At 39.7% G+C, this 16,024-nt stretch overlaps 1 protein-coding gene across 3 annotated transcripts in view; it reads right to left on the bottom strand.

Moving 5' to 3' along the window:
• arhgap36 (Rho GTPase activating protein 36) overlaps window positions 1–16,024 on the bottom strand; it is a 187,212-nt gene that overhangs the window by 20,347 nt on the left and 150,841 nt on the right. For all 3 annotated transcript variants that reach the window (XM_048544034.2, XM_048544035.2, XM_048544036.2), the window contains 4 exons: window positions 12,589–12,644; window positions 8,459–8,609; window positions 5,537–5,685; window positions 3,650–3,826 (listed from right to left, as the gene is read on the bottom strand). In XM_048544034.2, coding sequence (XP_048399991.2) covers window positions 3,650–3,826; window positions 5,537–5,685; window positions 8,459–8,609; window positions 12,589–12,644 — 533 coding nt within the window. The remainder of the gene's footprint in view (window positions 1–3,649; window positions 3,827–5,536; window positions 5,686–8,458; window positions 8,610–12,588; window positions 12,645–16,024) is intronic.

Here is a 16,024-nt window from a genome sequence, read left to right as displayed (position 1 = left end):
AAGGCAGAAGAATAAGATTGAGAAACATGATTAAGTAGAGCAGAGTCGATGGGTCAATTGGCCTAATTCTGCTCCTTTGTTCTTATGGTCTGTCATTTTGGTATGTGGACTAGTATACTGGGAGGTTGGCAGTTTTGAGAGCACACACCAGCATCTATGCCCTGCTCATGAGAAAGGGAAAAATATTTGCTTACTCTAAAAGCTGCTAGGCATTCACTATCAAAAGGAACTACTGCAAAAAAATTTCAAACAAATTACAATGCCCGTAATTTCAAAATCAACTGTACAGCTGCCAAACTCAATGTAATTGGTAACATTCACTTTAATAGCTGTAAAATTCTACCATCCACTCTTCACAAACAACCTAGAGACTGACCTTGTGTTAACTCAAGATAATAAAATGTGAGGCTGGATGAACACAGCAGGCCAAGCAGCATCTCAGGAGCACAAAAGCTGACGTTTCGGGCCTAGACCCTTCATCAGAGAGGGGTTGTGTGGTGCAGCCCAGCCCAGCTCCCCCCCCCCCCCCCCCCCCCCCTGCATCCCAAAACCAGTCCAACCTGTCTCTGCCTCCCTAACCGGTTCTTCCTCTCACCCATCCCTTCCTCCCACCCCAAGCCACACCCCCAGCTACCTACTAACCTCATCCCACCTCCTTGACCTGTCCGTCTTCCCTGGACTGACCTATCCCCTCCCTACCTCCCCACCTATACTCTCTCCACCTATCTTCTTTACTCTCCATCTTCGGTCCGCCTCCCCCTCTCTCCCTATTTATTCCAGTTCCCTACCCCCATCCCCCTCTCTGATGAAGGGTCTAGGCCCGAAACGTCAGCTTTTGTGCTCCTGAGATGCTGCTTGGCCTGCTGTGTTCATCCAGCCTCACATTTTATTATCTTGGAATTCTCCAGCATCTGCAGTTCCCATTATCTCTTGTGTTAACTCAGCTTTATTTAGATTCACAACTTATTCTAATTTGTACGTGTGCAAGTTGCGTTGTTATCTCTTCTCACATTTATAACTAATAAACTCTTTCTTCTGTTAATTCAAGAACGTTGGGTTAATTTGTATCTTTTAAAAATGTAAGTTCACATTTACTTGGGAGAACAGTAAAATTACACTTGTGTGCAACAGAGAGGACAGGAGAATAAAAAGGAGTGGACAATTTGTCCATCCTCATCTGTGAACTTGACAATTCGGAGCCTTCTGTCTGAACTTTGTAATAACATGGGCAAATGCATCTGTGGTCAGCTTGAATTAACTCAATTATGATCCGATTTATACCAAAACACATACCAGGTAGGTTTGTTTTTCCTGTATAGAGCACAGGTGCTCACCATGTATTGTATTTCTTGGATAATTCAAACTGAATTATCCTCTTTTCATAAGGATGTAACTGCAGGTGGGGATTGTGCCCCTGACTTCAATGAAGCAAGTTTGATATTCCATACTCGTTATTTTTGTTCAAACCCTTTTGAAAATGCAGGATTTTTCTGGTTACATTGACAATTCAGGAAGCTTTGTATAATGAAAGGACTGTTCCATAAGGGCACCAGGCCTGACTGGATATATTGCTAATGGTCTTATTGTGAGATATTTGATCAAGTCAAACATTATGGCATTTGATTTACAAAGTTTTTGACTGAGATTTTCATTCCTGAGGCTAGTATCATGCTAGTTGTGTGTGATTCAGAAGAAAATTTGGCATTTGGCATGATCTCCATTCTGGGAAGGGGGAGGGAGTGGAAAGGGATAGAGTTCAGTCTGCTGTGCACGCAGCCGCAGATGTGAGTCAGTACTGAGGCAGGCATTTTAAAAGAGCTGCCTCAGTTTCCTGGGACTTCTCCCAGGTGTTTATTTGGGTTTTAGGTCCTCTATTCCTCACCCCTCATGCCCCAACACCCCATCCACCCACTCCCCATGCCATCTTCCTACCTCAATGCCAAATCTAACTCCCCAACAACCTATTTTAGCCCATTAGAAATCAAATGCAAACCTCACCCACTACCTCAATTCTTGCAGCTCTGAAGCCAAGTCACTCAGTAACCACAACAAACAGACATGGAAGTCACATAAGGATGAAATAAAATTAAGATATAGGAATATATCACAGCCTTCTATGAGGGAATCTCCGACTGGAATCTTACAGGGCCCTTAACTACATGGTCTATGGTGAGAAATCTGGGAGAACTGTCCCAGGGGAAACTGTCCCTGCAGAATGTTGTCAATGATAGCCACCCCACCAGCTTCCACTTGTAAAGGATCATAGCTACATGTCCATTACATCTAACAAGATGTAACTACCAAATACACATTCCCTTCCCCTCTCTTGGCAGCATTCTACAGGAACCGTTCCCTCTGGGACACACTTGAAAACTCCTTTTCCACTTCTGACATTTCCTCACACTCCCAGAACACCTTCCCTTGCAATAACTGAAGGTATAACACCTGCCCATTTATAATTCATCCCCCCCTCACCGTCCAAGTGCCCAGACACACCTTCCAGGTGAAGCAAAGATTTACTTGCAATTCACTCATTCTGGTTTACCATATTCACTGCTCACAACAAGGTCTCTTCTAGATAGAATCCTTACAGTGTGGACGTAGGCCATTCGACCCATTTGGGAAGATAAAATGCAGACTGGGTGACCGTTTTGCAGAACACCTACATACTATCCATAAAAATGATCCCGGGCTGCCATTTGTCTGCCACTATAGCACACCACTGTGTTCCCATTTCTGTCACAGGCCTGCTGTATTGTTCCTTTGAGCCTCAGCACAGGCTTGACAATCAACATCTTATATTCTACTTGGGCCTTCCCTGCTGCTTCTAGCACTGAACATCAAGTTCAATAACTTTACAGCATGATTCCTTCCTTCCTTGTTTATTATCTTAGCCTCCAACCCCACACTCTGATGATGAGTTGCTTTCAGCTTAGCTAACACTATCTCACCGACTGTTAGTCCTATTATCATATGACATGAATCACTTTAAGCACATTCTCTCCCATTGCTAGTTCCCAACATCACTTAGTAAGCCAGGACAGAAGAGAAGCTGAATATCAATAATTCCCTTTTTTGCCTACTCCTTTAATATCTATTTCTCTCTGGACTATCCCTCCACCTCCCTGCTCACTTTCCTCTACCAACACCCCTGCTCAACCTTGTCTTCAGCATAAATATCATTTTTTCCTAGCTGCTAACCATCTGATGTAGTATCACTGGACTCTAAGCATTAACTCTGTCTTCTCCCCCACAGATGCCAGACCTGCTGAGTTTCTCCAGCAATTTCTGTCTTTGTTTCATATCTCTGGCATCCATAGTTGTATGTTTTATTATTCTAGTTGAATAAATGTATTTTTAGGTCCATCTTCCAATTCCCATGCAGTTTCATTGCCTCTGCTGTTTGTGAGGAATACTAGGGCAATAAACAGGGAGCACAGGCTCAGTGTTATAAATCTCCCAGCATTTATTCTAACAATAGACATGGGCAACAAGATCATAATATACTTGAAGCTAAAAGACTTGAGCAAAGTACCGAAATAGACATTGAAATCTTAGAGCTATATTACTCACTAATTATTTAGTGCTTTCAGGAAAGTAGAATATAGAGAAAAATTAACTGAAAAAATAACAGTTATGCCATACTTACTGTAAATAGAGTTGAGTAGTTCTCGATCATTTTTTGAATGACCCCAATGATTGCAGAGCTTTCCTCTACTTGTGCTGCCTGCACACTGTAGTCTTTATCAGACAGCATCTCCCTATAAAGGAGGTTTGGGCCAAAGATGGTAGCCAGATTGACGACAGTCATTTTGTTTCCAGTCATCTTAAAAATAAACAAATAGCCACGTTCTCCATGATAACTATTTATTATATAGAAGTCTGGTAGAATATTATTCATCAACTGGAACAAATTAGACAGAATAAAATGGACAATGGTTCATAATTTCCATTTCTGGCAGGAGAAACTCTGGCATTGGAACATAAAAATCTAAAATTGGATCCACATTGAATGCATGCATCTTTTTATACTGTCTTTCCTCACAATAATCACAAGATAAACATACAGATCATCCACACAAATTTATTCAACCTTTATTTGCCCCACATAGGAATTAATTCCATCTTTAATCAAAGAAAAATTGCTTGGCATGAGTCTGAAATTTGCTGTTTGCGTCATGGCTGATCGTTCAACACAGAAGCCTGTATCTTTAAACTGTGACCCCTGTCTCATTCTATCTTTTCTCACATGATGAGATCTCCAAAGTTATCTTGTCAAAGGACTTCACACTTTGCTCTGTTGACCCAATTTGCATTAAACTGCTAATCACCCAACTAGCATTCTGGGCTCATGTTTTGAATAATGCTCTCTCCACCAATACTGGTTCTTTGAGATGATAAAAATTCACCTTGACAGCTCATTCTTTGTTTACAGTCCCTATAATGAAGGTTCCTTTCATTTCTTATATATATGTAGCCTCAAGACAACATTACATAGAGACATGGGACCAACACCCATCTGGATCTTTTCACCACCTCTATGAACGACTCCACTGCCTCTGTCAGACAAGTGTGTCCAACATCCAGTCCTAGATAAGTCTCTGGTTAAAATTGTAATCTCTCCAGTGTCCGTCACTCTTTTTGATCCTTCAAATCTTTTGCAGTGTCACCCTGCTTGCTTGACATTAAGTGATCAATGAGTCAAAATTTGCCAGCAAGTGTCAAGAAACAAGAGAAAATTGTAGGTTAAATAAAAGGCACGATTATACCATTCAAAAACTCAAAGACTAAATCTTCAAAGTGTGTATATCACAGACATTATGATCTTTCCCAGCCCCATATACATTCCTACCAGAAGGGTCATCTAAATTTATTTTTCTTCACTTTATCCCATGTCTCAAATAAATAACATATCCCTAAAATTCTTTAGGGATTTGATTGCTTTCCTACTGTTACCATGCTGAGTAAAACACCCAAGAAACTGGCACTGACCCACTTGATGTTGTTTGTCATTCTCCAAAAAATTGTAGCTGAGGAAAATTGCTCCTATTAGAGGAGAGTGCAGTGCCAGCAGTTCCCGCTTCATTGTCTTGAATGGAACTCAGAGCAATACCACCAACAAGTAAGCTCAATGAGCAAATGGTGTATTGGCTTCTACAAGGTAAGTAAAGCCTGAAACATTTTAGTAGAATTAATTATTCTGCAGATCAGCCTGTTTTTTGAAAGTGTGGTCAAGGTACTTCTCAAAGTGGAAAATGAGGATGCAGTGTGTCTGAAGCATGAGGACAGGCAAAAATATGCAGCCACCAGACCCACGAAATATCAGAAGCTTTATGTATAGTCAACCTCTTTTAAGTGACTGTTAGGTAAACGAGCATGGCAGTCAGATATGCACACTGCAACCAAATCTAACAGTCAGCAAACAGAGAAATGAGCAATTAATCTAATCTGTCATCAGATTAGACACCAAAAGAAGGGATTGTTAAATTTGTATTTTTCTGAATTGCTGATGTAACAAAATTGGTGTCATCATTACCTCTTGCCCATCTTCTCCAAGAGTGTCGTGAGCATGGCTCGCCACCTTTGACAGCAACTCGAGTAATCGGAGTAATGTGTCACAGTTACATGGAGGCAACAGATAAATCAGCAGCTGGAGAATGGACAGCTGGTCTTCCTGCTTCATGGCTGCACCAGATAAAACATGGGTTCAGGATATTGTGACATAACAGAATCTTTTGTTGACATTCTATTAATCAAACCATAAAGCAGCAATTTGGATACCATGATGATGGGTGCACAATACAATATTTTACATCCTAACATTGCAGATATTAATAGAGGTTCATGCATTTGTGGTTCACAATTCTGTGAAGGTGACATCTTTTTTAGAGGGATAGAAACTTTATTTTTTAGTAGTGAGTAAGAAAACCTGTGACTTGAACTAAATAACAAGATAAGCTATGTTGTGAGGTAACTATTGGAGCATTTATGCGATTGATTTCTTCGGGCCTCCAGAAAGTGAGGGCAGCGACCAGACGTAGGTTGCGTTCAGAAGAAAATATGCATAACAGTGGAAGAGTAGTTTGGTTTTGGAAGTCTCCAGTCCAGCAGAGCTGGCTTGAACTTACTTTAGCAGCCAAAACATGGAAGAACGGAAAAATCCCTCAGATTTTATTTGAGGCCAGAGAAGAAAGATGATTGAGTTAACACGTGTAAGTATGTCTTGGGAAGAGACAGCAATGGAACAAATCCCACCTGGTAACTGCAAAAATTTGTATAGATTACATTTATGGTCTGTCAAGCCAAGTTTCATTCTGGCATCTAAGTATTATTGGAGTGTCTGGGGTATTAGCAATATAGGGGCTCTTGGCAGAATGAAAAGCCACTGAGTTCAAGAAGATCTATGAATCTTTCAAAGTGAGTATCTGGAGGTATTAGGTATAAAGACTGGAGAGCTGTTGTGCAGTATATTACAGGGATTGGATTTTCAAAATCCCTCAGAAACCTATCAGTTTCAGCCAATAATATGCTTATGATATCAAAAGACAGGACGTACCAAAATCATTTGCTAGGAGTTGCATAGGAGACCTGTTTCAACAATAGGAAGGCCTAAAGTATCTTCTGAAAAAGGGGAAATCAGGAAATGAAAAGGCTATTAAAATGCAGCAGTAGGTGGAGTACTTTCCCTCAGAACCTGTAATGAAGGAATTGATCATACAGGATAATCAAGAAATCAGACCGTTGGAGTATCTGACTATTTTATTTCGAGTGGAGACTGTGTTCTGGTTTTTCTAATGAAGGAAGTAAACCAATAAAGGTATTGAAAGCCATCGGAACAAATCAGTTATTGATTCTGGCTGATGATACAGTTAGTCTTCCAGAGGGGCTAATGAATGAAAGAAACATTAACTAGAGCTATTTGTGGAGGTCACAAATCAGTCCCATTATACAGAGTTGGATTAAAGAGTGATTTGGTAAATGGAAAGTTGTAATTAGAGTAGTGAAACAAATTCCTTTATAAAGTATTGATGTTATCTTGGGATAGATCTGGTGGGTTCAAAAATATTAGACTCTTATTTTTGGACCAACCGATGAAAGTAAAAACAACCTGAAATGCTACAGGAGGAACAGGAACCTTCTGGATGTATTCCTGACTGTATTTTGTCTAAACAGCATATTTATAGAAATAGACAGGAAGAGAGAACCACTTTAAAGAGAGAGGTTACTTGGAATTTCAGTTGTTATTCAAAACTTAAAGGAAGAGGATGACTGTAAAGAGAATGAATTCTTTAGACTATCTTGTTTAATAGAAATGCAATAGATAGGTTATGAATTGAGAGAACCATATCAAAAAGCCTATTCAGAAACTGAATCAGTTCCAATACGTGAAAGTTGTTACTGAATTGACAAAGTGTTTATGGACATGGAGACAACCTCACTCATCACCTAATGAGGGATGGGCAGTAAGATATCAGGTGGTAATTCCAGCTGAGTATGTCAAGAACATTTTATGAGTAGCTCACAAAATTTCTATGACAGGCCGGTTGGGTATAAAACACAGGCTAATATATTAAAGCATTTCTATTGGTCAGGATTATATAAAGATGTAATTACAGATTGCTAGACATGTTATACACATCAAGTAGTGGGGAAGCGCAAATTATACCTTAAACCTGTGGCTTTGATTTGAATACCAGATTTTTAAAAGCCATTTAACAGGGTCTTAATCGATTGTGTAGAACCCCTCCCTAAACCCAGATTGGGAATCAATATGTTTTAACTTTAATGGAAGTTTTAGCTAGATTTTCTCAAGCATTATCTTTTGGGGAAAAAAAAATTCAAAAATGGTAGTTACATTTTCTTTTACAAGGTAAAGATTACTCAAGAAAATAATCAAATCAAGCATCAAAATTTTATATCACAAATATCCCAAGAAGTATGAATAAAGCAATTTCTATCTTCAGTTTATCATTGACCATATCCAGGAGAATGGGAAAGATGGCATCAAAATTTAAAGACTATTAATTGAGTTTATTTTCCAGAAATGTCCTAATAATTGGGATAAAGGAATTGCCTTCTTACTGTTTATCAATAGGGATGTCCCTGTGTCTACATGATTCAATCCTTTAGACCCGATATACGGGCAGTCGGTAAGAGGGCTGTTAAATTAATAACAAAAAACAAAGTTCAGGCAACACTTTTCACTTATTTGTCACGTTTATGAAACAAATTAACAAAAGGATGGGAGCTGGTCAAAATGCATTTGAAAGTGCAAGACATTGAAAACTAAAAGCAGTAAAAAGGCCAAAGCTCAGAGTGTTGTTGCTGGAGCCGAGTTGTTAGTATTGTTAGCCATTTCTGGGAAGGTTACTAGGACTTACCAAGTTATTAAAGGAATTTAATTGTGTACATTTGCTGTCAGTATGGCTGCAAACTCAAGCAGTTTGATCTCACTTACTCATGGTGTTGATGAAGGCTGAGTAGAGTTCCTTGGGAAGAAGAGGATCTGGCATGTCCCGCAAGAACTCTTTAAGTAAAGCTGCCACGTCATGGACACTGTGTTCTTCATCCAAGACCACTTGTAGACCTTGATCAAACTCATCTCGCAGCTGAAGCAACAAATATTCTCTTCAATAGTATACCAATTCATCAAAAAAAAACTTATTTGAAACAAATGCGTGTGTCAAATTCCATTAAACAATTCATTCACAGGTCATGTCATTGGTCAGTCACAAATAGGTCAGGCTAAACATCATGAAATATATTCACATCCTGGTGTAAATAAATTAGCACTAATTAAAAACTTTATATTACCTACTTCAATATTCTTCCTGATTTTAATTCCTCAATATCCCACTTCAAAAAATACAGCCCTATTGCCTTATTTCTATTGAAGATAGTACCACATATTGTAAAGCCTTGCCCAATTTATTATAATCGCTGAAACTACTCATTAGATGTTTTCTGGCCATCTGCCCACAGAGGGTTAATTACAGAACCAGATCCTACCTTCAGCCAATATCGTTCACTTGGTTTTCCTTTCATGAATGTATTAGTGCTCAGATGAGATCCACTTGTTCAATGGAGTATGAGAACCAAAATTTTTGATCTACAGTTTGCATCACTCCATAATATTTATTTGTACCAACTGGGTACATGTTGGTTCACAAATTGATTGCATTTTATTCCATAAGGCTGATTCTTTGATTTGATCAAGAAAATTCACAGACGATTGCAGCACTGAAGGAAGACATTTAGCCCATTGTGCCTGCTTCAGTTAACAAAGATCTGACTGCACTAATCCCATTCTTCAGTTCTAGCCCTATGGGCCTGGAGGCAATAAAAAGCAAATGACTATCTAAGCGTGACTCCTTTAAATGCCTCTTGAATGTTATCATAGATACCCCATGCTAACTGTGTAAGCTCACATTTACCATGTCTAACCCACCATTCCCTGCACATCCCTGGACACTCCAGGACAATTTAGTATGGCCAATCCACCTACCCTACATTTCTTCAGACTATAGGAAGAAACAGGAGCACCTGGCAGAAACCCACACAAGCATGAGGAGAATATGCAAACTCCACACAGTCACCCATGGCTAGAATTGAACCTGGGTGCCTGGCACAGTGAGACAACAGTTATGTGAGCTTCTGATTTAACCATTCATTAAGAGAGCTAGGTCCAGACCACCATCATCTTTTGGGTGAAAATATTCCTCTTAGATTCAAAGTAAGAGGTAGAAGGCTATGACCCCTCCATTGCGCCTTCCTATCCACTCCATCTATAACCGTCAATCTGATATACACTTTTCAGGTGCCCTCTCAACCTGCGCTGCTCCAAGGTAAGCAACCGCAGTCTATCCAATCTTTCCTCATAGTTTAGACTTCCCACTTTATCTCTTTTAGTAAACATTTAGTCAATTGGACTAATAACCTTGTGTGCCTCTCTGTATTAAGTTTTGGTTTACAATGCTCCTGTGAAGTACTTTGGGAAGTATTCCTCTTAAAGATGTTCTTACCCTTCTTAACTAATCCAAATAACAAAATACTGGCCACATTTTTAAGCTTTTCTCGACAGTATTTTGGTTGGAGCACATTCTTCAATGATTTAGATATTTGTAATCAATCTGTTACAACCCATCAGTGGTGCATGGGCTTTGAAATAAAGTGCCTGGATCAGAAGTAGGGATACTGCCAATGCTCCACAAGAACCTTTGATTCTTTGAATTTACAGGTATTTTTAACTAACCCACTGAGATAACATGCCAACCTTTGATCCAAGTGGGATTTTGTGTCCATGCCTTCTGGCCCTTAGGAAGTTACAATAGCCCTGAACCATATCAGCCATGAATGAATTTACAGATATTTTTGAATTAGCCTGTTCAGAGAATACATTGCACATTTCTGGAGCAGGTGGGACTTGAACTCTGGCCTTCTCGCCCAGAGGCAGGGATAATACCAACATGTCATGAGTCCCAATATCAGAGAAATTACATTCTGCCAGTGGTGGAGAGTGGTCAGCTGTGGCAAATGATAGGATTTCCTTGGTCACCTGTTAGAAAAAAAATCTCTTAAGGGCTCTTGTGGCACAGTGGTAGTGTCTCTTCCTCTGGGGTAGGATGCCTGGGTTCAACTCGAACCAGCTCCAGAGGTGTACAATGGCATCTTTGAACAGGTTGATGAGGGAAAACTGGTCGACCTTCATGATGAATGCCAGCACTGAAAACCGCCACTTAGTGAAGGCGAAACATCACATGATATTAGGTGAACTGGGCAAATGGTTGGCTATCATAATGAAATTGGAGAGGTGTCATCAGCAACAGAGCTTCAGTGGCAACAAGATAGTTAAAACACCTGGGTCTAAATTCCAGCTTTTTCTCGTTGCACAATAAATCCAAAATGAAGGTGGATTGATTCTTAAAAGCCCAGTGCAGCATTAGGGAAGTTTTGTTTTTGCTGACAGTGAATTAAATATAAAAAATGGGGAAAAGGGGAGGGGCCTCAGCAGAACTGAAAATGTGGATTTTTGAGCCACATAGAGTAAACTGTCATAGAACAGGTGAGCTTTTGTGAAAAACTAAGAGGAGGTGATGGCCTGCTGATAATGTCACAGGACTAGACAGGCAGACTCATGCAGTAGTGATATGGGTTCAACTTACAGCATGGCAGCTGGCAGGACTTTGAATTAATTTAATAAACCTGGAATATGAAGCTAATCTCAATAATGGTGATTATGAAATGACCATGTGTTCTAAAAGTCCATCTGGTTCATTAATGTTCTTTAGGGAAATAAATCTTCTGTCACTATTTGGTCTGGCCTACATGTGAGTCAAGACCAACACAGCAATATGGATAATTCTCAACTGTCCTCACACATGGCCCAGCAAGCCAGTTCAAGGGCATTTAAACATGGGAAAAGAATGTTGGCTTGCCACTGATGCCTAAATTCCCCCCAAAAGAATAAAGAAAACAATTTAAGATTGTCACAGTTTGCGTGGGACACAGATGTTTAGTTACTCTGGACAGAGAAGCTAAGGTGGAGCAAAGATAATATTTAGCTCTGAATTGAAGCCCTTTATTTTAATTAATGTAACAGGATTGTTGTACACTTTTAACTCTTGTCGTTTATCTCAAGAGGGTTGGAACATAAAAGCAGCGATGTGCTTCTGAGACTTTATAAAGCTCTAGTTAGGCCCCATTTAGAATACTGTGTCCAATTTTGGGCCGTAAACCTCAGGAAGGACATACTAGCCCTGGACCGTGTCCAGCGGAGATTCACACGGATGATCCCTGGAATGGTAGGTTTAATGTATGATGAACGGCTAAGGATCCTGGGATTGTACTCATTAGAGTTTAGAAGGTTAAGGGGAGATCTAATAGAAACTTACAAGATAATGTATGGCTTAGAAGGGGTGGATGCTGAGAAGTTGTTTCCGTTAGGCAGGGAGTCTAGGACCCATGGGCACAGCCTTAGAATTAGAGGGGGTAAATTTAAAACGGAAATGAGATGACATTTCTTCAGGTAGAGAGTGGTGGGCTGGTGGAATTCATTGCCACTGAGTGCAGTGGAGGCCGGGACGTTAGTTGCCTTCAAGGCAGAGATTGACACATTCTTGATCCCACAAGGAATCAGGGGCTACGGGGAGAGTGCGGGGAAATGGAGTTGAAATGCCCATCAGCCATGATTTAAATGGTGGAGTGGACTTGTTGGGCTGAATGGCCTTGCTTCCACTCCTATGTCTTATGGTCTTAACTTTTTGATTCATTGTTGGCACCTTGTTTCACTTGGTGAAATTTCTGTTGTAATTGTCCAGTTCAATACTTCATTGCACAAAGAATATAGCATTTAATTCTCACTCAACTTTAAAATTTCACAGATGACTACTGTTCTAGAGAGATCCTTTGGGCCTCTCATATGTTCTATTACTTCTTGCCTTCTAAGCCTCAATGCTGTTGTAGAGATCCCTTGGAAACATACATAGTTGTGTAAATAAATCAATTTGTTTTGGACAGAGTGGTTGTTCCTTTTATCTGGAATTCATCTCAACTGAAATGCATTTCATGATTTTTAAATTTCTTATTTACCTGTCGAACTCTTTTCTTGGAGCTTCCAACTCGGAAAATACCAACTGTTTGAAGACCTGAAGAAAATAAATGAAAATTTTAAATAATATAACTTTTGACTAGTGAGCTTTGGAAATGATCATAAGAAGATGCCAGTGCTTTAATATTCCATAGGATGTGCAAAAATATGAATCATTTATTCCACCTCTCCTTTCCTGTAAGCCTCTCTTTTGGGTTTAAAAGAAATAAATTGAACTGGTATTGGACAGTGATTTTAAATTAAATTATACATGAGACAAGTAAAATGATAAAGTAAGTAGCAAACATTAGCTGTGTAAAAATTAAAGTAGAAAGGTGAAAAAGGAGAAGGCAGCAGACAATTAATTAGAATAGAGAAAGCAAAAAAAACGGTTATACTAATGGTATTCCAAACTACATTATACACCTATCATCCCTGAATGTTGTCTTGAAGAATAAAAGAAAAGACTAAAATAGAAAATCTTCCGGAGCTCCGAGTGCGTGAGTTGTAGAGTCACTGGGAGGTTACTTCATTTACATGGACCACATGTCAGTAAAATGACCACTTACGATTTGGAAGTGCACAATCCAGGCCTCTACACATAGATTGGAAAAGACAAGCAAAGGTAGCCAAATGAGGAATTCATAGAATGTCTTCAGCGTAGTTCCTTAGAACAGAATGGTCTGGGTAGAGCAAGCTATACTAGTTGTTCCACAATAAGATAGGATTAATTGATGCTAACATGTTGAAGGCATTCATATATAGCAGCAATTACAGTATGAATGAATTTTACAGTCAGTTTCAGGGAGAAAAGATGAGAAAAGTGGTGCCAAGAGGACAATTATGGGGATGAGTAAGCAGTGATAGTGAAAGTGAGATAGCATATTGTGTTAAAGAAAGGGTCAATAAGAATGCCATAGTAGGCATTTAAGGAGCTATTTCAGAATACAGAGAATTTATACATTTCAATGAAAAAGTAAAATTCAAAGGTGAGGAACCAACATCCGTGGCTAAGTAGAAATGTTAAAAGTAGTATCAAACTTGTAAAATAAATATAACTGTGCAAAGATGGCTAGAAGGTCAGAATAAATATTAAAAATAAACAAGAAAATAATGCTAAGCTAGGAAAAATTAGAGTACAAGTAAAAGCTAGCTATTAATATAAAAACAGAGTTTCAATTTAAACTTGACAAGAGCTTACAAAATGAGCACTGGTCCTATGGAAAGTAAATCTGGGGAATTATTAAATGGAAAACCAGATCACACATGAATTATTGAAAAGTACAGTGTGACTAAACTACATCTTCAGACAATCACTGTTGCTAACATCTTATAATGAGATGATGAGCCACAACCATATGGGATGCCCTGGGTAGATTTGCTGCCTGATTAGTATTAGCTTAAGTTACTGATACCAGTGAGGTTGAATGCTGCTGCAAAACAACAATAAACAACAGGTTTTAACTTGATAAACAGTAAAGGTTTATTAAATTGTATCTATTATTTAGTTATATTACAGCTTATGATATAGGACAGACTCTATGAAAAAGTAAGTATACATTAGTGTTAGCCTCTGAAACATTCTGGTAAGCATACACTGGATGCTGTACAATTCCTCTCAGTGCAATCCTTTACATCCTCATGATGCCAGTTAACTCTCTCAGGTACAAACTCTCCTATTCAACATTTTTCCCCAAGACTTTTCTGGATACTAAATTCATTGTATGCTTGTTTCAAATGAGTAAAATAAGTCTATCACTTCTCCACTTTCCCCTAATTTTCTGCAAATGTTTATATTCATTCATCGGATGTGGGCATCACTGGCTTGCCTGCAAGTATTGACCATCCCCAGTTGCCCTTGAGAAGATGGTGCTGAGCTGCCTTCTTGAACCACTGCAATCCACTAGTTGTAGATCGATCCACAATGCCCTTAAGGAGGGAATTCCAGGATATTGATCCAGCAACAGTGAAGGAGTGGGGATATATTTCCAAGTCAATGGTGAGTGGCTTAGAGAAGTACTCGAAGATGATGGTATTCCCATGTATCTGCTGCCCTTGTCCTTCTATTTGGAAGTGGCTGTGGAGTTGGAAGGTGAAATCTAAGGATCTTGGGTGAATTTCTGCAGTGCATCTTGTCGATGGTACACTCTGCTGCTACTGAACATTGGTGGTGGAGGGAATGGATGTTTGTGGATGTGGAGCCCATCAAGTGGGCTGCTTTGTCCTGGACGGTGTCAAGCATCTTGAGTGTTGCTTCAGCAGTAAATGGACAGTATTCCATCACACTCCTGACTTGGGCTTTGTAAATGATGGATAGGCTTCGGGGAGTCAGGAAAGGAGTCACTCACTGCAGTATTCCTAGCCTGGTGTTGTAACCACTGTCTTTATCTGATGAGTCCAGTTGAGTTCCTAGGCAATGGTAATCTTCAGGAAGTTGATAGTAGGGGAGTCAGTGATTGTAACACCATTGAATTTCAAGGAGCAGTGATTAGATTGTGCCTTATTGGTGGTGGTCATAGTGTAGCATGTTATTCTTGCTACTTGTCAGCATAAGCCTAGATATTGCCCAGATCTTGTCACATCTGGACATAGATTGCTTCAGTATCTGAGGAGCCATGAATGATGCTGAGCATCATGCAACCCTTAGCAAACATCCCCAATCTGATTTATGATGGAGGGAAGTTCATTGAAGCAGCTGAAATGGTAGGGCCTGGGACACTAAGCTGAGGAACTTCTGCAGAGTCATCCTGGAGCTGGGATGAATGACCTCCAACAACTACAGCCGTCTTCCTATGTGACAGATATGACTCTAATCGGCAGAGTTTGCCGCCTTATACCAGTTTTGCTTGGGGTCCTTGATGCAACACTCAGGTGGATGCAGCCTTGATGTCAAGTGCTATCACTATCATCTCACCTCATTTATAAATTTCTGACAACTTAGCTGGCTGGGTCGGCATTTATTAGCCATTGCTTATTGCCCTTGTGAATGTGGTATGAACTGGCTTTGTAAATCACTGCAGTTAATTTGGTTTAGGTGTACACACATTGTCATCGGGGACGGAGTTCCACGATTTTGACTCAGCAACAATGAAGAAATGGTGATATATTTCCAAGTCAGGATGGTGAGTGGCTTGAACAGGTAGTTACAAGTAATGATGTTCCCATGGTTCTGCTGCACTGGCAATTTAAGATAGTAAAAGTCATGAGTTTGCAGGGTGTGATCTAAGGAGTCTTGGTGGATTCATGAAATTCATCTTGTACATGGTACATGCTATAGCTACTGAGCAACAGTAGTGGAGCAGATGTTGTGTTGATCAGTTGGTTTGCTTTGTCTTTGATATTAAGCTTCTAGAATACGATTGTAGCTGCACTCATCCTGGCAAGTGGAAACTATTCCATAAAACCCCTCACTTGTGTCTTATTGATAGTGTACATGCA

This window comes from Stegostoma tigrinum, chromosome 15, assembly GCF_030684315.1.
Source record: "Stegostoma tigrinum isolate sSteTig4 chromosome 15, sSteTig4.hap1, whole genome shotgun sequence".
Lineage (NCBI taxonomy): Eukaryota > Metazoa > Chordata > Chondrichthyes > Orectolobiformes > Stegostomatidae > Stegostoma > Stegostoma tigrinum.
Note: the sequence above shows the minus strand (reverse complement) of the source record. Positions and strands in the feature narration are given on the sequence as shown.